This window comes from Octopus sinensis, linkage group LG10 (genome assembly GCF_006345805.1).
Source record: "Octopus sinensis linkage group LG10, ASM634580v1, whole genome shotgun sequence".
NCBI classification, from domain to species: Eukaryota; Metazoa; Mollusca; class Cephalopoda; order Octopoda; family Octopodidae; genus Octopus; species Octopus sinensis.
This window is the reverse complement of record NC_043006.1, coordinates 63,313,115-63,340,614: the sequence shown is the minus strand read 5'-3', so window position 1 is coordinate 63,340,614 and position 27,500 is coordinate 63,313,115. Positions and strand designations below refer to the sequence as shown.

General features: G+C 35.7%; 1 protein-coding gene across 7 annotated transcripts in view; it reads right to left on the bottom strand.

The window, feature by feature from the left end:
* Positions 1 to 27,500, bottom strand: part of LOC115216514 (probable G-protein coupled receptor CG31760) — an 895,090-nt gene that overhangs the window by 33,793 nt on the left and 833,797 nt on the right. For 6 of the 7 annotated variants that reach the window (XM_036506718.1, XM_036506717.1, XM_036506716.1 and 3 more), the window contains 2 exons: positions 21,480 to 21,686; positions 14,735 to 14,960 (listed from right to left, as the gene is read on the bottom strand). In XM_036506718.1, coding sequence (XP_036362611.1) covers positions 14,751 to 14,960; positions 21,480 to 21,686 — 417 coding nt within the window. In that variant the 3' untranslated portion in view covers positions 14,735 to 14,750. Of the gene's footprint in view, positions 1 to 3,188; positions 3,200 to 14,344; positions 14,348 to 14,734; positions 14,961 to 21,479; positions 21,687 to 27,500 lie in introns of those variants that run through there. The other variant, XM_036506721.1, reaches the window with a different exon arrangement.

The window sequence follows — 27,500 nt, the reverse complement described above, 5'->3', positions numbered from 1 at the left end:
TATGTATGTATGTATTTGTGTGTCTGTGTTTGTCCCCCCAACATTGCTTGACAACCGATGTTGGCCCCCCGTAACTTAATCAGCCGAAATTGCGAGGATGATCCGGTTCTTAACTGAAGATTGAAGGCTTCGAATGTCCCGTCCGTGTTTTTTGTATCGTCTTCTAAATGTTTTACGTTCTTGTACCAGTTTGTATTTTTCTACATATAATATATATAGCGACGCCCGTACCCTCTTTGGCCTTGTATGTAAGTACATATTCCTTTAAATTTGGTACGACTCTATAACACTGTCTCTCTCTCCTACATTTCTCTGCCTTTCACACTTTGCACTCTACTTTGATCTGTCTCTTTCTCTCTCTCTCTCTCTCTCTCTCTCTCTACTTCTCCTCCGCCTTTTCTCTTTTCTTGCCTCTGATTCTTTGGTCTCCTCTTCCCCCACTCTCTCATATTTCTCTGTCTTTCTCACTTTGCACCTCACTGATTCTGTCTCCAAGCCAATCCTTGACACGCTATCTTTCTTCTCCCCTCTTTAATTCCTTCTTTCTCTCTCTTCTCCCCCTTTTGTGCCTTCGTCCCTCTTTTTCTCTAGCTCTTTGATTCCTTGGCTCCATTTTTTCTCTCTCTTTTCTCCTCTCACGTCTATAGTCGTAAGACACCCGCTGTTTTTGTCCTGTTATTACTATTATTGTTTTTTGTATTTATATTCGTGTGGCATCGTCCGTTTTTCTGTCCTTGTTTCGTATACATTCGATCCTTTTTCCAAGAAATCTAATGCTCGTAGCTTAGTTTTTCCTTGGGGCTGGTCGGATCGGAGCAATCTCAAGATTAATCAGCCGAAATTGCGAGGATGATCCCGTTCTTGACTGAAGATTGAAGGCTTCGAATGTCCCGTCTTTTTGTATCGTCTTGTAAGTGTTTTACGTTCTTTTCCCAGTTTGTATTTTTCTACATATAATATATATATATATATATATAATATATATATAATATATATATATATATATAATATATATATATATATATGTATGTATGTAATATATATATATATATATGTATATATGTGTATGTATGTATATTATATATATATGTATATATATATATATATATATATATATATATATATATATATATATATATATGTATAGATAGATACAGAAGTGGGTGTTTGGTAGTAGCTTGCTTACCAGCGACATGGTTCCAGGTTCAGTCCCGCTGCGTGGCACCTCGAGCAAGTGTCTTCTACTGTAGCCTCGGGCCGACCAAAGACTTGCGAGTGGATTTGGTAAACGGAAAATGAAAGTATCCCGCCGTATATATATATATATATATATATATATATATATATATATATATATATATATTATATATATATATGCACGTATGTATTTGTGTGTCTGTGTTTGTTCCCCCCAACATTGCTTGACAACCGATGTTGGTCCCCCGTAACTTAGCTGTTCGACAAAAGAGACCGATAAAATAAGTACTAGAGTTACAAAAAATAAGTTCTGGGGTTGATTTGCTCGACTGAAAGGCGGTGCTCCAGCATGACCGCAGTCAAATAACTGAAACAAATAAAAGAATATATATATATATATATATATATATATATATATATATATATATATATATATATATATATATACTTATTTAAAGCAGCAGAAAATTCAACAAAATCTGAGTTTCTCGTTGCCGTTCATCAGACAGTTTTTCTAACAAAAACTGTCTGATGAACGGCAACTGGTATTTGAGTACTCTTCTTTTCCACCTTGTTTCACATTTATGTGCTTACTCTGGTATATATATATATATATATATATATATATAGGCGCAGGAGTGCATGTGTGGTAAGAAGCTTGCTTCCTGCGCATGCGTGTTGTCAGTGTTGTTTGTTCGTATCACTGATTGAAGTCGTCACGCTGGTTGCAGCGGACGAAAATTGATTGTAAAAGAAGCTCAACTGTAAGGTCCAGTGGGGGTTTGTTGTTTGCCGCAATTATTTTTTTTTTACAAACAAGGAGTACTCACTGGATTCTGGACTCTGGTCTGCCTGCAGTTGAATGATTAGTTTTTCTCACTTAATTGTGAGAATTATTGTGTTTGGAGGCGTATCCCGCTTCCCCCCAAAATGTTCACTTTTAGTGAATAGTTTTTTTCAAAAATTGTGAGAATTTAGAAGATACAACAACTTCTTTTACCAATTTTTGTGAAAGCTGTGTTCCAAGTTGTGGCGTCCCGGGTTCAAATTGGAGTACCAAGTGTCCTGGATTACTTAGTAGCCAGAAAACCTTTTTCTTGCTGTGTTTTTTTAAACTGTAGACTGTTTTCTTTTCTTCTATCTTTTATTTGTGACTTTCTTTTTATGGAATTGTTTTCTTTTTTATTTCTCCCTTTTGTTGAGACTTTCTTTTGATTTCTTTCTTCTTCTTCCTTCTTTGTCTTTTGAATTTTTTTCGTGAACTGTTTGAACTTTGTGTTTTAAAAAAAACATGGCAAAGAACAAGGACAATGTTTTGGAGTGGGAAATTGTCCAACCCAAACAGTGGTCGAAAGACTGTGAAGGGAGGACGGTGGTGTTGAGGACTTACTCCAAGTCGCTCAACACCATCGTCCTATTTCAAAAGAATGTTATTGAAAGGGAGTTTGCAGAGTATCTGCCAACCATTAAATTCATATCCGGGCGGGGGGGGGTCAAATATGTAACGGCGTGGTTGCTATTTGACACCCCTAAGGAGGCTCGTAAATTTGCGAGCCAGCCATTGGAAGGCAGAGCGATTTTATTCATTGCCGCGTATTGTGGGAGGAAGTTGACGAGGGCTTGGGTCTGTGGTTTGCCACCCGGAATAGAACCCGAGTGGGTAGAGGACACAATCCAACGGGGTTTGGGTGGCAGCGGAGCCAAGCTCCTTAATGTAAAAATTTTACCTGTGGCTGATTGGGTGGGGTCAAAAGCGGTTTTGACCCTGTGGACCCAATCAGCCAAAAATCTGGTATTACCAGATTTTTTGAAAATGTCCGGGTGCAGGTACCCGGTGATTCTTGAGGGTCGCCTGGCCATATAAAGGAGAACTGTCCCTAGGAACAAAGTAAGGTCATGGAGCAGTTGGTTGAGACGTCTGTATAAGAGGGAACGAAGGCGGCCGAGGAGGCAGAGGACACTTCAAAGAAGGGCCGCAACAATGGGTACTCACCGAAGGATCCTAGGGATGAGGGAGGGGAGGCAAATCTACCGGTCACGGAGGAGATGCACCCTCCCTCAGCTGAGAAAAAAAGAGGAAGGGGAAGAGAAACGGGACATTGCCGGCAGTCGGTGACATGGTACCGGAATGTCCCGGAACCTCGTCGGTGAGGGTTTGTGCCACCGGCAGGAGAATAGACACCGTCGGTGGGATTTGTTCCGCCGACGGTAGAAGTGACTAGCTCATCCCCGGAGGAAGACGAATTACTGGTCTTCTTCTACGGAGGCGGGGAGGTGAAGAAGATGTTGGAAAAACATCATAAGGGAGTACCTTTAGCCTGCACCGAATGACCTCCGCAGATAGCTGTGGAGGTCATAACGTTGCCCGCATTGCGCAGGCTGGAGCGACTCAACGAAGAATATTGCTTGTGGCCAGGCGACGCCGACATGGCACCCGCTTTGTGCTTGAATGATGTGTGGGTGATGGCGGAGGATGGGGTCACAAGCGACGTTGGTGAAGAATATGGATAAGAGGTTGAAAAGCCTTTGTGTTATTGAAAGGTCCTAGTTTGGAAACAAAGGTAAAAGGCTTAGAGCTTCATTTTGTTATTGAATATTGTGAACAATGTAAGAGGTTTGATGCCTCATGAATAATATAATAATATGTTCTCGTGAAAGAACGATCGGCGGGCGTCGCTTTTCCCGCATTTATCATAATTTTCAATTTTCATTTCATATGACATTATGTCTGTGTCCAGCCCGCAGCTTCCTATCTCTATGTGGCCAATATGGCCAATATAATGAAATAAAGAAGCTTGCCTCCCAAACACATGGTTCCAGGTTCAGTCCTATTGGTCAATTGTCTTCTGCTATAGCCTCGGGCCGACCAAATCCTTGTGAGTGGATTTGGTATACGGAAACTGAAAGAATCCCGTCGTTATACACACACACACACGCGCGCGCGCATATATATGTATTTGTGTGTTTGTGTTTGTCACCGCACCATCGCTAGACAAACGATGCTGGTGTGTTTACGTTCCCGTAATTTGGCAGTAGAGACCGATAAAATAAGTACTCGGCTTACAAAGAATAAGTCCTGGAGTCGATTTCTTCGACTATAGATGGTGCTCCAGCATGGCCGCAGTCAATGAGTGAAGCAATAAAAAAATTCAAAGAGTATATATATATATATATAAACATACACACAAAATTGTTATTTGTTGGCCTAAAATTGCTTCAGAAGGAGTCATTGCTACATTAGTGGTAGCGATAGCCCCAATCACATTAACAAACACGACACCAAATTATTTCTAAAAAAAAACAAGTCTACAGAAAAAAAAAATGCTGTAGACAATGAAAAAAATCTATCATACAAAATTTCAGGTTTAAACAGTTGTGCAATGAAAGGGAAAGGAACATTATTGGTATTGGAAACATTGACAACTAAAGACAAAACAACCACTTGAAAACACTGTAGTTCACAAGGAAAGATTGGACTTGAGCTAACACGAGAAAGGAAAAGAAAATGAATCACTAAAGTTTGTATCTTCTTGCTTGACGAATTTATCCAAAATTGATGGTGTGGAAATTAACAAAAGAGTGTATTTCATGTCACTTCGAAAGACGAATCGAAAGAAGTCTTGCAGAATACATACTCCATCGACTGAGGTGGGGTACATGGAAATCGTCAGGTCATTAAGATCGAAAATTAGGTGCGGTGCTCTACAACGTGTCTACATCTGTTACAGTTCATGTGTTTCAGGGATACGAAGATCTGGATTACAAATTTTGTCCCTCCATTTGTGCAAGACTACAGGCATAAGGCGTCAAGTTACATCTACATAGAGTTCCTGGTCCCGATAACCTCTGATGACCACAAAGCTCTGTATGCTAGTGTAAGAGCAAATAGGTAATCGATCAAACTGGTGGTGTAAGACAGAAGACCCAGTTGTTACACGAGTGTCAGAAAAGGTCACTTGAGAGTCTTTTGTCTAGAAAAGGTCACTTGAGAGTCTTTTGTCTAGAAAAAGAGGGAATGAAAAATATAAAAAGGAACTGGAAAACAAGAGAAGAAACAATAGCACCTGATCCCAGAGGCAAATACCATGGATACTGCTAACGTTTTTTTTATAGTGACACTGGTCACAGCTCCGAGCACAATCCAAGCGGAAGCAAACGAAATTATCTTATTCTCAGTGTCACCAGCATCAGGAGCCGATGTCAAGGGAAGATCCAGCATAGGGTTAATTACTAAGGCTATGAGCGGGAGCTCTTCTCACCATCCTGCGAAGGTGAGGAAGATATACAAGCAAGAGAGAAGTGTGAAAAGATGAGTGTGGAAGAAATGAGCTCAGATTAACAGCAAGAGGCTGAAATAAGTGCCCAAACTCATAAACTGTTTGAAATCCAGGGTTATCTAAATCGCTAATGATGACCTGACAGAACTGCTCAATGACGTGAAGGAAGACTACAGGGATGCTACACTGCTACGAAGATGGGGCCCGAATTCATTAAGCACCTAGATAATAGACCACGAGGTCTATTGTGAGTTGTATGGAACTTTCTGACCAGTTAAAGAATTATCTTATAATAATTCTGCTTGTCATTCCGTTACTTAGCCGTCAGTAACGCTTTCACGTGATTAGAGAAAAAGAGGGAGATAGAAGCGTCCATGATGTAAGCTAGAGAGAATGTAGCGCTTTCACGTGATTAGTTGGAGAGAAAAAAAGAAGGAAAAAGGAGAAAGAAAAAGAGGATAAGGTGAAGAGTGAAACAGAAAGTGAGAGAAAGAAAAAGTGAGAGAGAGAAAAGACAGAGAGAGAAAAGTGGGAGAAAGCAGCGTCCATGATGCGAGGTAGAGGGAACGTAATATTTATTACATGGTTAGAAAAGTTAGTTGAAGGTAGTGATGATATAGAGGAGGAGAGTTAAATATATAATTTTAGCAGAGGGGTGATGTTATGATGGTGAGATTAAAGAAAGGCAGAGAGAGAGAGAGAGAGAGAGAGAGAGAGAGAGAGAGAGAGAGAGAGAGAGAGAGAGAGAGAGAGAGAGAGAGAGAGAGAGAGAGAGAGAGAGAGAGAAAGAGAGAGGAGGGAGAGAGAGAAAGAAAAGAGAGGCAGAGAAAGGGAGCGAGAGATGATGATGATGGTAGTGGAGATGGAGGTAGTGGTGGTGGAGGTAGCGGTGGCGATTGGATAATGAAAGGTGTTTTTTTATAATTGAAGTAAGTTTTTTTATATCACATATATATGATCCTGGGAAGATAAAATGGCACGAACAGAGGGGAGGGGGTTCAAATAATGAAAATAGAAGAGTGAACATGTACCTAGTGCTGAATTGACAGTACTAGATACAGTGTCGTATATACATTTTATATGACAGTATGTGCAGTGAGTGCACATGCTGTATATAACATACAAAACAAAACATTCCTAGGCAGTGTGGTGCGTTGTGTTCTTGAGCAAAACACTTCATCTCACGTTGCTCTGCGATCACTTCGACTCCCGACGCGTGGTGCACAGTGCACCTGTTCAGACAACGTCGATTTGATGGAGATATTGAGCTAATGTGCGGCACGAACATTTGATCATTATAAACAAATCATTTGTGCAGGTCATTCGTCAAAAGTGAACGCTCATACGCCATTTTCGACGAGAGAGTCCATCATTATTATTACGTTCTCGTAGCCGCCCAACCTCGTATCTCATGTCATTGCATTTATCAAACTTTTTCTGCGCTTTCTCATTGGTATCAAAGGGGCATGCTATATCCACCTTTATGCATTCACGAGATGATTTGTGAAAGTTAACCATGTCGTGCCGAGAGTTTTCCATGACTTTATCTGTTTGTAATTTACAATCCAACAGGATCTTTGTATTTTTATTCTCCAGCACCTTCTCTACCCTGTGATGACACCACTTTTCGGAAGAAGATAAGTTGTACTTCTTACAGTTTTCTCAATGAACGACGTTTGCCACACTCTCATGTCTCCAGTCCTTTTATACACTTTCTGTGCTACTTTTGGGCATTCTGAAACTGTGTGCGACCGTTTCTTCTCTTTCACCGCCAATATTTTCTTCAACACTGACTTTCCTGTTGTTTCTCGTTCGCAATGCTTGTTCCTGTGCAGCCATAATAATTCCTTCTGGCTCTCTCTTCAATCAGTTCCAGTTCTTATCTCCTCAAACCTCGTCTTGGTAACAGTTTTGTGGAAGATGAATATGTGCGGAAATAGTGTGAGGAGAGATGGAAAAAGAATGTACGAAGATCCAATTCAAATGGAATAGGAAGGAGTTCTGAGGGCTAGGGGTCAAGTGAAGTAAATGAGTAGTGGGAAGACAAAGAGGAATTATGGATGAAAAGACAAATGCGTAATGAAAGACTCGTACAAAGAAGGAGGGAGGGAGGAGGATGAAAACAGTATGTAATGACAATAAATAATGAAATTTGAGGAGTGGTGGTAAGAATTATAAAGGAAAAGTTTTTCATGTAGGGAAGACAAAATGGCACGAACAGAGGGGAGGAGGTTCAAATAATGAAAATAGAAGAGTGAACATGTACCTAGTGCTGACTTGACAGCACTAGATACAACGTCGTATATACATTTTATATGGTAGTATGTGCAGTGAGTGCACATGCTGTACATAACATACAAGACAAAGCATAAACACATGCGCGCGAACACATACATACGCACACACATATATGCATACATATATACATATTTGTGTATACATACATGCATACATACATACATACATACATACATACATACATACATACATACATACATACATACATATATATATATATACGTATGTATGTATATATATATATATATATATATTATATATATATATATATATATATATATATATATATATATATATATATATAAGTAAAATATTAAAAAGTACAGGACATCACCAACGAGCGAAAAACAAACGCACGAGAGATAAAAATACCAAAAGATGCACAATAAGAACAGGACATCAACAACGAGTGAAAAATACGTAAACATGTAACGGGCGACAAGTATGAGACAAAATAGCAAAAGAAGTCTAACTTGACTGTTTATTACTCCCTATTTCGAGCTTTCAACGACAAGACAAGAGAACGTCATAAGTCAGCAGCATCCAAAAAGCTTTTTAAATATAAAATTTGTGGTGAGTTAGGGCTTTAAACGAACAAACAGCAACAGAGTGGACGTACAGAGTAAACAATCGACGAAGACAAACATTAAGGGCTGTTAGGTCAAAATACATTGTAATGGGTAAGGCCTGGCAGAAAGTTTGAAAAGATATAGAATAAGTAGAAGAGAAGAAAATAATAGAAGAGAAAAACTATCGGGAGGCGAGAGAAATGACGTCCAGCTAGGGTAACGTCGCGTCCAGAAAAAAACAGGAATTAGAGAAATGGCATGTAGTCACGTGTGAGTAAAGAAGCAGAGGAGAAGGGGACATGAGAGAGGATGAGAGAAAGAAACAATGGCAGTGGGGAGAAGCGAGAAGGAACGAAAGATAGTAGGGAGTGGAAGAAAAACAGTCAGGGGACAGCAAAGAACAAGGGGGAAGAAACGGAAAATAAAGAGGGTTATAGAGGGATAGAGAGAAAGAAAACAGAGTCTCGAGTCGCAGATTTATTTATAATTTCTGTCCACTCTGTTGTTGTTTGTTCGTTCGAAGCCCTTGTTATTAAATTTTATATTTTAAAATTTCTGGATGCTGTTGTCTTATGAAGTTTTTCTACTTTGTTGAAAGCTCGAAATAGGGAATAATTAACAGTCGACAACTGAGGAAGAGTTGAACTTCTTTTGGTGTTTTGTTCCGTACTTGGCTCTCGTTATGTGTTTACGTATTTTCACATGTTGATGTCCTGTTCCTTTTGTGTTTTTTTTTTGTATTTTTCCTGTACTTAATGTTTATTTTCATTTGTTTATAATCGATCACGCAGCCGTGTCCACAGTAAGTTCTTACATTTATATATATATATATATATGGATGATACGCAAATTCGTGAAGCATTCTATATTTTTCATGTAGGCGTAGGAGTGGCTGTGAAGTAAATAGTTTGCTTACGAACCACATGGTTCCGAGTTCAGTCCCATTGCGTGGCACCTTGGGCAAGTGTCCTCTATTATAGCCTCGGGCCGACCAAAGCCTTGTGAGTGGATTTGGTAGACGGAAACTGAAAGAAGCCCGTCGTATATGTGATACCGTCGTATAAGATGATACCGACACAGTTATCAATATATCGTATGTATAATTAATATTAGCTGTCGTAATCATGACAATCAAAGACTATAAAACAATTTCAGTTATTTGGTGCATAATTTTTTGGGGAAGTTTATCAATAATAGAGGGCTCATCGATTATAGACTTATTCAGTGAAGCTATTACAGAAATATATTACAACAATATTAAATACATATATATATTACAATATAATATAATATAATATATATATTAATGCAGACATGTATGTAATTTATTACTTATAAAATATAATAAAATAAATTATCTATACATGTTTATTAAGCTGAGGAACTTGTAGTTAAATTTCTAATGATAAAATAAATTGTAACACAGTATATTTCTTTCGATATTTATAATTTTATACATTCTTTATGTTTTTCTTTTGTATTGTACTATATATTCTTTGTGCTTTGTAGAATGATACATTAAGAAACATTTTTTATGAGTGCCACCGGGTTAGTCGAATCCATATTTTGTGACATATATATATAAAATTAATCAAAGGACGTACTAAGTATGTCTACCTGCTAGAAATAACAGTCAAAACTCTTATTAATTCGCCAAAAATACACTGATGAAAACTACAGAAATCAAACGAAGGCAAAATCAGATTTAACCTGATTTTGCCTTCGTTTGATTTCCGTAGTTTTCATCAGTGTATTTTTGGCGAATTGATATGAGTTTTGACTGTTATTTCAAGTAGGTAGACATACTTAGTATGTCCTGTGATTAATTTTAATCCCTCGGCTATTTAATACTATTTTTAGCCTGCTATCGCCTGTGTCATTGATTCTGTTATTATCATTTTTAAAATAGTTACATTGGATAATAGTAGAATGAATGGCACCTTCATAAATTAATTTTTGGTGTATATATATATATATATATATATATACTGTGCCTAGGGTGTTGCAAAACACCTACATTGCTAGAAATAAAAGCTAAATCGCTCTAATGAATGAAAGCATATACATTAATAGAGACCATAATCGCCCGAAAAGTGCCGATTGACAATTCTTGATACTCACGCGTCACTTTCGGCAATTTCCGTTGCCTCATCAGTTAAGACAGCTCAGCTTCGGCTCTTTCTGGACTCGCTTCGCTATTAGCATTTATGTTTTCGTCATCCAAATAATTGGATGATTTAGCGATTCGCTGATGTGTATATATATATATATATATATATAAAATTAATATAAACAGCAGTTTGCAATGTTTCACCAAAAAGGAGAATTACAACTGTCACTAAATGTGATAACGGAAATTGTCGCGTGAGTATTAGGAATTCTCGATCGGCACTTTTCGGACGATTATGGTCCCTGTTAGTATATATCTTTTCATTCATGTGTATTAACTACAACATTAGAGTGATTTAACTCTTATTTCTAGCAATGTAAGTGTTTCCTAACATCCTAGTGATATTTAGTGACATTTGTAATTCTCCTTTTAAGTGAAACATTGCAAACTGCTGTTCCTATTAATTATATATATATCAAATATTATTTATAAGCTTGAACATGGAGAGATTCAATGAATATAAATAAATAAATAAATAAATTAATAAACATTGCCTACAATTGTTTCACTTCACATCCGATTTAAATTACAAAACATATATGATAATATAAGTTTGCATTTTGTATATCCTGGGTGGAAACTAAATATTAATGATATAAGCATAATATAATAAGCATAACTTAATTTACAAACCAAGCATAGGACAAAAATAATATAAATATAAATAATATATACAATATATAATATAATATAATACTTAAATATAAATTTAATGATAATATTGAGTATTGATCTTTATTAATTAATCAGATAATAATCCTATTTTAGATGCAAATATTATAAATCTATCGATGGCACCACTCTTGGTGACGTAATACACTTAATATTTAGACGTACTAATCATAAGATGCGTATAACGTAAGCCTGTATCCACATGTGTTCTCTCACACACGCACTTAAATATATATTATAAAGAATAAACTATGAATCAATAACTAAATACAAATATAATTACTTCACTACTTATCTTACTGTCTCATATTATAATAATTATGATTTACTTTTATGATTGACGTTTTCATGGATTAGATTAAAGGTAATATATATGTATATTAACAAACTGATTTGACTTAATAACACATTGCTAACAGGCGCAAGAGTGGCTGTGTGGTAGGTAGCTTGCTTACCAGCCACATAGTTCCAGGTTCAGTCCCACTGCGTGGCACCTTGGGCAAATGTCTTCTGCTATAGCCTCGGGCCAACCAAGGCCTTGTGAGTGGATTTAGTAGACGGAAACTGAAAGAAGCCTGTCATATATATGTATATATATATATATATATAATATATATATATATATATATATATATATATATATATATATTTATGTATGTATGTGTGTGTGTGTGTGTGTGTATGTGCGTGTGTGTGTATGTGCTTTTGTGTCTGTGTTTGTGTATCTATGTGTTTACGTCCCAGTAACTTAGCGGTCCGGCAAAAGAGCCGATAGAATAAGTTCTAGGCTTACAAAGAATAAGTCCTGGGCTAGATTTGCTCGACTTTAAGGCGGTGCTCCAGCATGGCCGCAGTCAAATGACTGAAACAAGTAAATGAATACATTCACACGCACATATAAATCAACTTAGACAGTAAACATCTATATACACACATAAACTGGAATGGGCTGTGAATATCCATACTTATAAATGCAGTTATAGTTATAGAAATATTCGATAACTTTTGACTGATATACGCACACTCTTACGAACTAATAACGCAACTTAATCAGTAACGATCTGTAAACGCGCGCAAACACACACTCATACATGAACGATGACATCCATACTTTGTATTCAATAACATTATTTTTAATATTTATATATTTCATTATTTTCATAATTTAGTATCAACCTTTATTTTTTTCCTTTATTTTTATTCTTACATGCTTTAATTCATTATTATTATTATTATTGTTGTATTCAAATAAAAATAAATGTATTAACGCATGCGGGCGCACACATACACACACACACACACATACACTAAACACGCTTTCATTCGCTTAGTCTGTTGGAGTATTTCAACGGATCAAAATGTGATCTCTGTATTGTTCCTTTTACTCTGAAGAACTTCCACCTAGGATACTGAAAATGCAAACTTATATATTATTATATATGTTTTGTAATCAAAATTGGGTCTAAAGTGAAACAGGTGTAGGCAATGTTTTTTTTAATTAATAAATTAATTTATATCCAATGAATCTCTTTATTTTAAAACTTAATAATATTTGATGTTTTATAATATATGCATTGAAGAAATATCTTAAAAATATAATATATGGTATATTGGATAAAACTATCCCTATAAAAGGTTTAAATGTCCTCATAATGTGAGTGTGTGTGTGTGTGCGTGTATATATATATATATATATTATATATATATATATATATTATATATATATATATATGTATGTATGTATGTATGTATGTATGTATGTATGTATGTATGTATGTATGTATGTATGTATGTATGTATGTATGTATGTGTATGTAAGTGTTTATGTATGAATTTTAATACTGAGATTTCAATAAAGAATATTTTAATTACGCCCATGCCTTTTCTTAATATACTTTTGAAGTAAATGAAAGTGAACAGTTTTTAGTTTGGATTAAGAGGCAAATCTTAGCATTGTTTTCGGAACTTACATTCATTAAATGTAGTCTATGTCCTAACAAAGCAGCATCTATGTGGTTGCATGACCGGCTAGAAATAGAGGCTATATATCCCTTAAATCACCCCCTATGTTTTAAAAATTGTGCCAGTAACTCATTTGTCAACATGGTATTAGACATATAACACCTGAAAAAGATAAAATGGAATGGCCAATTACCGAACGCTTTTTGATCATATAGATCCTGAATCAGGGCTGACCGATCTTAAGCAACAGCATTGTTATACTATAATGAGTCAGAATAGTATGTGAACAATCATTCAAACTGCTAGAAATAACAATTAAACTTCTTTCAAATCACGCCTTAAAGTGTTAAAAAAGGAAAGACACGTTTTATAATGTAAGTCTCAGGTTCCGTATTCCCGTAAAAAAACGATATGTCCAGGGTTAAAACGGTTTTGATTATAACAAGTGAACTTGATCAAAGCCAATCTGGAACTAATCAATTACAATAAATATCATATATCTCAGTAACTGAATTAGATGCTTTCGTGTTGGTGAATATCTAAGATGGAATGTTGTGCAGCATTTACCACGTGACCTGTAATCAGAACCAGGATCCAAATCCAATGATTATGGTGCCAGGCCGAGACAATTGCTGAACTCAGTGATTTTGACTAAACATAGCCAAAAGAATATTCAGAAAAATGATCTAAAGTCAAACTTTCCCGATAGCTTGACGGAGTGAAGCAATATCGAAATACAAATTTGGACTCAAGATTTGTTACCAAGTCATCCGATACTTTCTTCAGTCGGTCATATTACTTCTACATAGTAACATTTTACAATATCGTTATGACATTGGTTATAGTAGTGCTTCATAATGTGCATTACCATGTATGTAGCATACAACAGAAACATTATCAACAAGTGATATAAGATCCCGTTTCAAGATCGGACCCCTTTCAGTACAGTCTTGTTATTTATATTAAAAGTGTTTTATGTTGTTGTTGCTGCCGTTATTGTTTAGCCCTAGGTCAACCTCACTTGAGCAATCATATGATAAAAAATATTCCAGCTAAGACTGTCCGCTTTTTTTCAGTGTATATAAGATTACAGTACCTAATGTGTCATTCATGTGTGAATTGAGGAACATTTGGTTACTATTTTTAAGTGATCGAACGGCCATGTAGATTTCTCGATGGTTCAGTCACATATAGATTACTTTCTTGTTGTTGTTCTTTAAGCAAAATCAGCTCTGGTAATGCTGACCCATGATTCAAAAGTGTTCAACCGTGACCAACCCATCTTTTTGCATCTATTTTGTATATCTAGGACTGTATTATCCTATGTGACGTTAGTTTTTTTTAAGGCAGTAGGGAGTAAATTAGGGGACATTTGACTGTTTTAAATAATAAGATGAGCGACTTGGTCGAGGCTCCACCATTGGCTCTTGTTTGGTATAGTTTATTAAGAAAGCTAAATATAATTGCGTAATAGTAGCGCATCATAATATAGACAATTGTCTTGTCTGTTATATGTGGCTCATATTTGATTGAAGATTATTGCCACGTAGAAATAAGAGATTCGGCAAGGCAAGCTATTTCATTCTTACCATCTTGCTATGCTTCTTATAAGCTTGTAGCCTCGTGATAGTCGTCCAAGTTGATTACCACACGTTTCCCGTTAATGTTCGGTGATGACGGAGTCGACTCTGGCAAATCATCTTTTTTTGCCGCTTCCGTCATTGCCGACAGTTTATGCTGTAAGTGAGGATTGCCTAACTTCATGTTTCGCTGTTTAAGTAATTCCAGTTGAGTGTATAGGCGGCGGAATTCTTCCTGTTGGAGAAAATAAGACAAAGATCAACAAAACGAAACTGTTCTTTTTCATAACCTATAAACAACAACATAAAAAGAAGATAATATTAGATGTATTGAAAGATATTACCAGAGATAGATATACATTCAATCGCGTATGTAAAAAAAAAAAAAAACATATACTGGAGGTCCTAAAAGTAACTCCAGATTTAAAATTTGTCGCTTTATAAATTTATTTTCTATTTCAGATTTGTCGTTTGTGTAGTGTGAAAAAGGTATGATATGATAATAATAACGACATTTATAATAACGATCCTATTCATAACACGTTAATGCACACACAAACATGGAACAGCGCTCTCTGTTTGTTAATTTCTATGTATCAGGTCATCCCATAAGTTCTGTCCGAATTTGGAATAAAGAAAACAAGTGATCAAATGTTATATTTAATTGAAATTTATTCATCAATGTTATTTCCTTGATTATCTATGACTTCCTTCAATCTATTTACAAGCTTTTTAATCCCATCAATGTAAAACTCTTTTGGTTTCAAAGTGAAGGACTCTGAAATGTCAGTTTCGACCTCCTTTTAGCTTGCGAAAGTTATGTCCCCCAAATGGTAGTCTGAAGAAGCAAGGTCGGGAGAATGAGGTAGATGAGGAATTGTTGCAGTGTGGGGTCGCGCATTGTCCTGATGAAGCATCACTCCTTTTCGAATTTATTTATTTATTTTTTTTTCTAGTTAATTTTAGTTAATTTTTGTATATTTTCAAATGGAATGTCAAGTTAAGAAAACAAGCATTTTGGACACCTCATTTTAAATTTTAACCAAGGTTCTAAGGTCGCAAAAGCTGCTCGCAACATTTGTGCTGTGTATGGAAATGGTGCTATAGCTGAAAGAACCGCTCGTGATTGGTATGCCAAGTTCAAAAATGGAAATTTTGACCTCAAAGACGCACCTCGTTCTAGCCGTCCAGTTGAGTTCGATGAAGAGCTATTAAACCAACTTTTGCACGAAAATACTCGTCAAACGATAAGGGAACTAGCAGAGAAAATGTTATGCTTCCACTTTGCTTTAGAGAAGCATCTTCACTAGATGGGAAAGGTTCAGAAGTATGGAGTATGGGTTCTGCATGCTTTAAGTGAAAGAACAGATGTTCAACAAATGGAACGACTCAACACGGCTATTCAAGAGAAAAGACCTAATCGTCAGCATAGAGTTATTTTGCTGCACGACAACGACTCCCGCCCTCATATCGCCAATATGACCAAGGAGGCCATTCAAACGCGTGGCTGGGAAGTGCTGCCACACTCGCTGAAGCTGTACTCTCCTGATTTGGCACCAACGGATTTCCACCTCTTTCGATCTCTTTCAAATGATATGCGTGGAGTTTCGTTCAATACTGATGCAGAATTGAGAGCTTTGTTGGATCAATTTTTCGAGTCGAAATCGGGCGATTTCTACCAACGACGTATTGAAAATCTTGTTGGACGTTGGGAAGAAGTTGTAAACAGCAATTAATCAGTTGTTATTTTTTATTAAACCTTTTAAAATTTTAAAAAAAAAAAAACGGCGGGAACTTAGTTGCTAACCTAATAGAATTTGATAACGATACTACTTTGAAACAATTTGATATGTTGAAGTATATTACTTTGTGATTAAGTAAATAAGATTTCGAGACTTCTCAATAAAACGTTCAAAGGGTTTGACGATGGACTATCGAAATTGAAACTTTTCATATTTTTTCTCATTCACAAGTATCTAGTTGTTACTGTTGTTGCTTAACCCCAGGCAGAACCTTTGATCAAAGGTGTTTCGTAATAAATTTGTTTGATCATTGTCACGTTTTTCAGATAAAATGTATATAAACCACATTATCGAATGCGGCCTCCTTCTTTACAGTATAAAGTATGACTTGAGGGAAAATTGGCTCTTATTTCAATAGCTCAAACAATCACATAAATATCTTTTTCGCTAGTTTGATGGCGTTCACGTCTCTGTAGAAATAAAACAGGTAAGGAAATAAATCTTTCCCTGAATAGAAAGCTGTCCTCTGGTAGATAGCTTCTCAGTGAGAGAAAATAAAATATTTAGCAGCCCAAGGAAAGGAATCTTTTGGAATCCCAGAGTTGAGTCACGTTGACTATACTTACAGTTAAATAAACCCGGCCGTTTCGTGGTTACAGACACTGTGCTTGCCCGATGATACCATACGAACCACCAGCTTCTCAGACGGTGGCAGAGTACCGAATCAATACAGCGCTCAACTTTAAATCTTAGTTTTTTTCAGATGATGAGATAAAATTACGAAGAATATTAAGGAGAGAGTTGTTAGTACATAAGTTCCTTCGTAGAAGAAACTTAACTATAGTTGCTTATGTGAATAATTTTAGAAGACAACTCAAAACAACCTCAGTGTATTCGTTCTTAGAAATATATATACTTAAATAATTATGTAATTATTATTAATTATGTTTTATCGCAATTTAATGTTTATAACGCCAAGTCATCAGAAAATAGCTACGAGTACACCTACTGGCCAATATTTACACGTTGCTTTGCAATTTGTTTCGTCACTTTAATGTAATCAATGTAATATTGGCCAGTGGATGTGAACACACTAGAAGTATTGCTTCCGTTTCTTAAACCATGATAGTTTCATGTTTAAAATTTGAACGTTATTCCTCCGTCATCGGTAAGTACCAGTAATATAATGTTAGTCTGCGAAACAGCTGAATCGATATTCTTGCTGCCAGATTGTTAGCCGAAAAGACGTTCGTTGAAAATGCATCACTGATTTTAATTACTTGTGTCAAAGATATTTAACGTCACGTTATATTAGGCAGAATAAAAAGTAGGCAACGTTTTGAAACATAAAATTCATCACAATATATTTCAACAATGCGGAAATTTTATTCATCAAAGTAAGTACCTTTACATTTTTGCCTACGTGTTACAAGTTTGTTTATTCTGGTAACATAAAAACCTGGAGTTCTGGAGCTGATGAACTCTTTGAACGCACTTTCAGTATCGGTTTGATTTTTGAACTCTTTCTCTCGCTGGAAACCATGAAGGTGCTTGAAAAAGTAGTAGTCGGTAGGAGAAAGGTCTGGGGAATAAGCTGGGTGGTGAAGAAATTAGAAGCCACGTTCCCTTAACTTCTGGAGAGGCGTCATTAGTGAAACGTGTGATCGAACATTGTCATGAAGACTGATTGGCCGTCTTCTGTTGACCAGTCTGGCACGGAGGAATAGCAGTTTTTCGTTCATTTTGGTAATTTCGTGGCAATATGTTTTTGCAGTATTGGTTTTTTCGGGTTTTAAGAAGTTATAGTCGATAAGTCCAGCACTACACCACGAAACAGTCACTATAACCTTTTTGAAGTGTTCGGGTTTAGGGAAAATTTTCAGTGCTTCATTGTGGTCCAACCACTGCGAAGAACGTTTTCTATTATTGTACAGAATCCACTTTTCATCGCAAGTTACAATACGGTCAAGAAATGGATACGTCTGGTTACGGAGAAGAAGCGACGAGTAAATTTCATATCCACGCATTTTCTGAATTTCATTCAAACCGTGTGGTACCCATTTGTCGAGCATCTTTGATTTTCTGATCGCATGCAAATGGCTGCAGGCAGTTTTCTGGCTAACTTGAAGTTCTTTTGCCAGTTCTCGAGTGGTTTTATGCGAAGCTTTGTCAATGACGGTCTTTAATTGGCCATCATCAATGACAGATGAGCGTCCACTACGATCACGATCTTCAAGACTCAGGTCTCCACTGCGAAATCGTTTAACCATTTTCGAGCTGACCATTCACTGGTCATTTTTTCACCAAAAGTTTCGTTGATAGCGCGAGCATTTTCAGCTGCTTTACGTCTTTTTTTGAAGTTGAGTAGGAAAATTGTTCGAACATCGCGCTTTGATAGTTCCATTTCAGATGATTGTAACAACGGTGAAAACATATATATGTGAAATTATTGATGCATCTGAACAAGTCTATGTCTAGACAATTGTAAAAAAAAAAAAATGTTTAAAAAAAATTCAAAGCTCTGCAAAAATCCGGTACAAATTCTTCATCGTTAAAATCATTGCTTACTTTTTACTGAACCTGATACATATACATCATGAAGTGACACACTTTAATTAGCTGAAAATTTCTGCTAATTTAGTCCAAGGTCAGTCTGATTAAACAGAAATGTGATCAAAAGTATGATCAAAAGTATCTGTCCCATTCTTTCTTCATACACAGTGGTTTCAAAGCCAGATTATCCGATATGTCCTCTAGTTTGAAGGAGACTTGGCTGCTATTTCTAGCATAATAAACTGTTTTGTTGGTTAACATTCCTCTTTCAGGCATATTTTTCTATTTTATTTTTCTGTTTTATTATTAATCAATGGAATTTATATAATTTGCGAAGGCGCGTGTCATGCAAGAATAAAACATGACTATTCTTTTATTCGCTTTCTAATTTCACTCATTAGAATCTGGTCGATCATATCGATCCCAGTACACATATATTTCAATCAAGTACTTACTTTATCGAATTTACTTTGCCGAGCCGTTAAGCTATGAGACACGAAGAGATACAAAATAATATAAACACACACACATTCTCACGTGTATACACACAAACGCACGCGCGCGCGCACACACACACACATACATGCACATATAGTTTGGGTAAATCCCAGGTGTTTTCTCTGACGAATCTCTAATTGCAAATTCCTTAGATGTCCATCTAACGTGTAAATCTTTTTAATTCCTATTAATAAATTAAACACGTAAAATAAATAAACCCCCAAATTCCCACTTTCCTGATTTTTTACATACATGCATATATACACGCATAGATACATATATATATATATATATATATATATATATATATATATATGCGACTCTACCCTATACTGTTCTCTCTCCCACTATCCTTTTCTCTCATCCTTTCTCTAATTCCGTTTTTCTCCTCGTCAGCGTTTTCTATCTGTCTGTCTGTCTGTCTCCCTCTTTCTCTTATACTCTCTCTCCTTCGTTGCTCACACGTGGCAATCGTCCATCTTTCTTTTCTTCACGTGATTATCTTTCTTTTCCTCCAGGGCTGTCGTAGAGACTGCACATATCCTATCTTTCTCTGTCTCTTCTATCTTTTCTCCTGTCAAAGAAACTATTTCTCCAGCGTTCGCTATTTTACCTTCGTCTGGTATAACGACCGTCCATGGTTGTTTTCGTTTGGTTTCCTTGTATGTCTCCACTGTCCTGTTTTTGTTACCAACTTTGACACTCCGCAAATCCCAAATTTTATTTTGGTTTGCGGCACTCATATTGTCGTTCAATGCTCGAAATGGGGAATAGATAGACAGCCGACAACTGATGAAGGGTCATTCTTTATGTTACTTGTCTTGTTTTCCGTTTGTTTCTCTCGTTGTTTGAATATTCAACTCTTTTGTTTTCGTATTTCATGTTGTTTACGGTTTGTGTCGTCCTTTACCCATACTTGCATATATATATATATATATATATATAATATATATATATATATATATATATATATTGACTCCGACAAAACATAGCTGAAAGGCTGACCCCTCAATCCATGCATGTGTCTACATATATCCAAGAAGAGCTTCTATCAGACTCTCATGAAATCAAAAGAAACAAGCAGTGCTTAATGTGGATGTCTCATAAAACTAATTAATTACATATATCACGTGATCACATGGTCAATTAGACTACCAGATGTTGTTACAGATCAATGGTCACAATGCGTTTTACACCATTTTAGCCTTCGAATGACGTCATCCCATTGGCTAGGCAAACAAGCCAACATTGTCTTAACCATTCCGATGATAGGATTGGAGCAACGTGAAATGAAATATTTTGCTGAAGAGCACAATGTGCCGTCCGGTCTGGGAATTAAACTCCCAATCTAATGATCGTAAGTGTAAATGCCAAACCACTAGACCTGCACCTTCACAATTATATACATTCAATTATATACATCCAGTTATATACAGCCAACTGATTGATTGTTAAACAGAAAAATAAACGCAGAAAATACACTTGAAAGAGGATGTAAATCAACAACAGAGATTATTCAACAGTTCTATATTTAAGGGATGAGGAATTATGTACATTATTTACATTATTTACAAGACTCCCTAGGAAGGCTAGATGGTATATCAGCCGAAACGTTGTGTTAACAACAAACAAGATGAGGACAAATACCCGTCAAATGTGAATAATGTAAATCATGTAGAAATTACTCTGTTAGAAATAGCAGCGAAATCTCCTTCAAATTACAGGATATATCGGATACTGTGGCTTTGAAAGCACTGTGCATGAAGAAAGAATAGGACGGATACCGATGGATTACTTTTGATCATGCTTTTGATCACATTTCTATTTAATCAAGGCTGGCCCTGGGCTAAATGACAACATCAATAACATCAACACCAAATTCCATAAAATAAATTTTATAAGAGATAGGAAATGGGAAGTTTCCAGCTTAAACCACCATCAATTTAAACATTTTTGCTCACCTGTATATCTTTCTCAAGGAAACTTTCATTTTCTCCTTCCTCTGTTTTGTCTCCAATGGCAGAAGGATTGCCACTTGAGGTAAATGTACTTAACACTGCTGTTGTTGACTTGGAGCCTGGTACGAATTTGCCAGTTCGTGCTAACATTGTCGAATGCGACTGCTGTTGCTGTTGTTCTTTCCCTCGAGTCTTGTATACGTGGTATGCCTGTTATTGAAAGAGGAGACTAAAGTTATGAATAATAATTTAATTATAAAGCGTTTCTGTAGTACAGCCTTTGTGTAACGATGAAGTTACATAACAAGCGTAACACTTTAGAAATTTATCAATGAAAATGAGAATGAGAAGAAATGAATAATTTCACAAAATTGCTTATGCCATTCTGATCACAAAATGTTAATTAAATATGAAGCTTTAGAACTAAATAAAGTCGTCGAGAGACGGGAAAATGTGCTATTGAAGCCTCTGATAATTTACCGAGAAAATATTCTCCAAAAACTGGTGGTTTCCTAATTAGAGAAGTCTAATTAATAGTAATGGAAACAAAATTAATATTCACCACAGATAACTGTTGTACTTCAATGTATATGAGAAAGAGAATAATAAAATCTAGCATTGGCACAAGGTCAGGAGCTAGGAAGGAGGGTTTGTCAATTTATTCATCGAATATACGTGTCCCACAGTTCAATTTTATCAAATATGGAATGATGGGAAGCAAAGTTACAGACAAATATTTCTTATATTCGATGAAATAAAATAAAATGAGAAACTTAAGAGAACTTATAAACCTATATAAGTGTGCGTGTACGCACACACACACATGTGTGACATTTTGGGCGAGTGTCTTCTAGTATAGCCTTAGCCGACCGAAGCCTTATGAGTGGATTGTGTAGATGGAAACTAAAAGAAACTCGTCGTATATATATATATATATATATATATATTATATATATATATATATATATATATATATATATATATATCAATAAAACGTTTTTTATGTGTATGTGTATATTTATGTTTGTGTATATGTGTGTATATGTATATGTATCTGTATCTGTATATATATATATATATATATATATATACATATATATATATATATATATATATATATATATATATATATATATATATTATATATATATATATGTATATGTATATGTATATATATCTATATATATAGGAGTGTACATGTATATGAGTGGATGCATTTTTTACACTTGTTTTTTTCGTACGTATGTGTACATCCAGTTTTGATTATATACCTGTATAATTTTGTTTGTGTAGATGTATATATGTTGATTTTTGTGTGTGTATACTTATATATGAGTATGTATCTATATGTGTTTGTATGTATATGTCTCTATATATATATATGTGTGTGTGTGTATATATATATATTTATTGGGCTTCAGTCCCACTGTGTGGCACATTTAGCCTCGGGCCGACGAAAGCCATAAGAGTGAATTTGGTAGACGGAAACTGAAAGAAGCCTGTCGTATATATGTATATGTATATATATATATGTGTGTGTGTATTTGTGTGTCTGTATTTGTCCCCCCCCCCAACATCGCTTGACAACCGATGCTGGTGTGTTTACGTCCCCGTAACTTAGCGGTTCGGCAAAAGAGACCGATAGAATATGTACTAGGCTTACGAAGAATAAGTCCTGGGGTCGATTTGCTCGACTAAAGGCGGTGCTCCAGCATGGTCACAGTCAAATGACTGAAACAAGTAAAACAGTAAAAGAGTATGTGACAATTATTCGGTAGCCATGATAAAACTTTTGGATGTCGGGGTGGAAATCTAAGCCGCCTTCTCTTCAGTTATCCGGCCATCGGAAAAAACTGCTATGAAAATGACCGTTAAACAAAGGGAAATTACTGTGTGATTAACACAAAAGAGCTATTTGAATGACCGCTAAGTGAGGGGCGGGAGCAAAAGTAAGGGGTAAAAGTATTCATAGTATTCACGTAAGTGCGCATATCCATACCTACACATGCGCGTCCACACACCCACAAACACGCGCATATAAGTATGCATTCATCCACCTTCACTTGAAACACACACATTCCCACCCCCACCATTCACAAAAAAAATAATATATATATATACACACACACCCACACACACGCAGCAAAAAGGTTCATACACATGGCTATATACGCACAGGCACAAGAAAGAAGCAGGTCTAAGGGCAACAATACAGAAAATAGTGTAAAGAAGTATAAAAAATAAGAGTAAAACACGTCTATATACGCACATACCCGTATGCACGCACACACACACACGTCTATATACGCTCATATCCGCACACGTCTATATACGCACACATCACACACACACACGCACAAAAAGTTCATATACACGTCTATATACGCACATACACAAGAAAAAACAGGGCTAAAGGCAAAATACAGGAAAATGTGTAAAAAATATGTAAAAAATTATGAGTAAAAAAGGCGTTATACTCGCACATACTCGCATGCACGTGCACACATACGCGCGCGCACAAAAGAGTCCATATACACGTCTATATATGCACAGGAAAAATGCAGAGTCGAAGGTAGAATACAGAAAAGATATATGTAAAAAATATAAGAGCAATAAACCTATAAAACAATATATCTATAAAAATGTAAAAAATATATGTACAAAAAATATATAAATGTATATAAAAATATATAAGAAATAAAGAAGTATAAGTAAAAAGTATAAAGAGATAACAAGGTATGTATTAATGTATGTATTTGTGTATGTGTGTGTATGTATGGGTATGTTTGTATGTATATGATTGCGTGTGTTGCCGTTTTGAATTCCTTTCTGCGATTGAACGTAAATTGACCCCTGGCTATTAGACACCCCCCACACACATTTGTTTTCGGTTTGTACCCGTTTGAACTGTGGCTATATAACGTGGAAAGTCTTTTGTTCTGAAATATAAATTTTGAATTTGTTTTAATTATGAAATTACACCTCAGCTAAAAACACATCTTTTGGCTTTGGAAAACAGAACCATTTCTTTCTCTTTGTACAGTTTTTGTTAAGTTAGAATTTCCCTGTTTTGGTCGGGATTTTTCAATTTCCTCTGTCAAGCAATGAACAGAAACATTTAAAAAATTAAATTCATAGAGCCGAATAAAATCAAAAATATTAATTTTAATCGTAATGATGGAGAGGAGTAAACAATTTCCCTTTCCTTATTACTAACAAAAGCATAGTATGTGGGGGATTTAGCTGTTATTTCTAGCAAATTGAACAATCACACGGTACCTCATTGGCTCATTTGATGATTTGTATAAGTTAAAAACTAAAGGAAAAACAGACACTAGAAAACACACAGACACATACAGACACACAGATATACACCCACACACACGCATATCTATCTATCTATCTATCTATCTATCTATCTATCTATCTATCTATCTATCTATCTATCTATCTATCTATCTATCTATCTATCTATCTATCTATCTAGCAAGGATGGTACGTATGAATGACGAAACCACCTTGAGCATAATCCTATGAACCCGGAAAATTTAAAACAGAGGGTTACCTACTTGCAAACAAATGTGGTAACATGTAACATCATTGACCGAGGTTACCGTGGTCTTTTCCGTAGGATTTTCTTCCCACGGATAAACCTTATCTGCTTCCCCCTTCACACTTTACACTGTGATACATGCTCCCTATTGATCGTTTTCTTTCCACCCCTTTTTTTCTTCCGTCCCTTTTACGATCCCTTTTGATCCACCTTTTTTATGTAGTTTCTATGAGATCAGACTGTTTATGGAATTTATAGTAAATTTATTTCTGATGGAATGGATACAATAATTTAGAGATCAGGGATTTGTTCAGTCCCATAATTGTAAAACTTGAAGCTCAATTTGAACTACACTACTTTTCAACCTAATAAAGACCTTATTGGTTGACTATAGCTTTCGAGTGCAGCAACTTTACTATAGACAGCATTTTCTTATGTTAATGTTCAATCTTTTTATGTCGTTCAGTTTCAACACATCGATTAGGGCTGCCAATAATTGTTCTTTCAGGCGCATAGGAAAAGCGCGTTGCATTTTGAAATGCAAGATAAGTTAATTTTGTTTTCTTTGTACAACAAGGGTTTAAGACGTACTTGTCTTTGTCCCACAGACCTGTCAGGCAGACGTTTTTACCGCCAAATATTTCATATCTACTGACTATATATATATTCTGGTATTTACAGAAGAGGAAAGTTGGGAAGAGTTTTCCTGTTTCTCAACGCGAGCCCTTGATCCCTTCAATTGGTGAAACTCACGTACCTTATTGCTTTTATTATTGTTACTATAAAGTAGTTTACAGTTCAAAATGTTATTTTCTATTAGAAAATCATATATTACTTGTTAAATAAATGTATTCTGTCAAGTAATTTGTTTTCTTTTTCAGTTTACCTTCTATAAAAACCTGGTTTTGTTTTATTTTGAATTTTTATTTATTTGCTTACAATTAATAAACCTTTCTTCGCAAAATACAATTAATTTTCTAAAAAACTCCTAACAAAACATGTAAATTCCTATCTATTCTTTTTGAAGTTCCACATAAAAAAAATAGAAAGGAGACAAGCACCGTCATTATCTACCTTCTGAAACTCACATTACAGTGTATCTACGGCCTGTTTTGATTATTGAATTTGGGTGGATAGTTTCCCCTTTTTTAATAGATATGAAATGGAATATTTGTTGGGCGAAGTAAAAGTCGAACCCATACTTGACTGATACTTTATCATATCGTACTCAATAGTCGGTTGTTTTGTAAATCAAGATGTAAAACAACGTCAAGTAATTAACTCCAGAGTTCAATTCATTTACCGATCCCTGTTCTGCCAATGACGATAATTTTTATCATTATGATTTAAGATGAATACGATTAAAACAAATATGTTAGTAGATAAATGTTTGTTCATATGGTGACCGACTCTTGACCTTTTCAGGACGAAACGTTTATAAAGAGTAGAAGTGATGTTACTCGTTTTTATTAATTGTAAAATAATTTATAAGTTATTAGAAGGCAGCTGCTCGTAATATCAGAATTAGTTGCTCGTTATGGCACACAAACTTATTTTACTTGGCATAGCTTATTAATTGCATGCTGAGAGACTTGAAAATCAAAAGACGTCTTACTGAAAGCCAGTTAAAGTGAAGTAGGGATTGGAGGACAAAATTGTGGGTGTGTTCGCATGAGAAAGAGAGAGAGAGAGAGAGAGAGAGAGAGAGGGGGGGGGAAGAGATAGAGATAGAGCGAAAGAGAAGCGAGTAAGAGAGTGAGAAAAAGACAGAAAATGATTGTTTGAGAGAGGGTACTACGGAGAAGTAGAAAGAAAGAACGATAGAGCGAGACAGCAGAACAAACAGAATATAAAGTAAGAGAGAGCAAGGAGAAATGGAGCGAGGAGAAATGGAGCGAGAAGGCGATTGTACGAGAAGCTGATAATATGAAAGGAAGATATAAGAGGAGATGGGATGAGTAGAAACTAGAACAACAGTGATGAAAAGCATATTAATTACAAATTATTTAACACGTTTCGCGTTTCAATAACTATCATCATAATTATCTTCCTTCTCTTCTTCTTTCTCCTTCACATCATTACATTTCGCATCATACATTACGCTCAGTTAAATTTTAAAATGCATTTAATTGAAACGGGAAAATATATAAATATGAAATGTAAATTTCAAATTGTAGTGTAAATTATCAGAGCAATTAAAAATACAAATTAAAGGCTCCATTTATTTCAACTATATGGAACGGATATATTTTAAAATTATATTTCCATAGCAAACCATAACAAGTTTACTGCTTGACTGAGCAATGTGCAATATTTATTTCGTAATGCCAATATCGCTTGATACTCAAATAACAACAGCAATATTATTTCCAGTTCGAATATACCAGTGGCACATTCAAACTCGTAAACAAGCCATTCACACTATTTTGTCATAGAGAAAAAAAATTGTACTGCGGTCATGTTAGAGCATC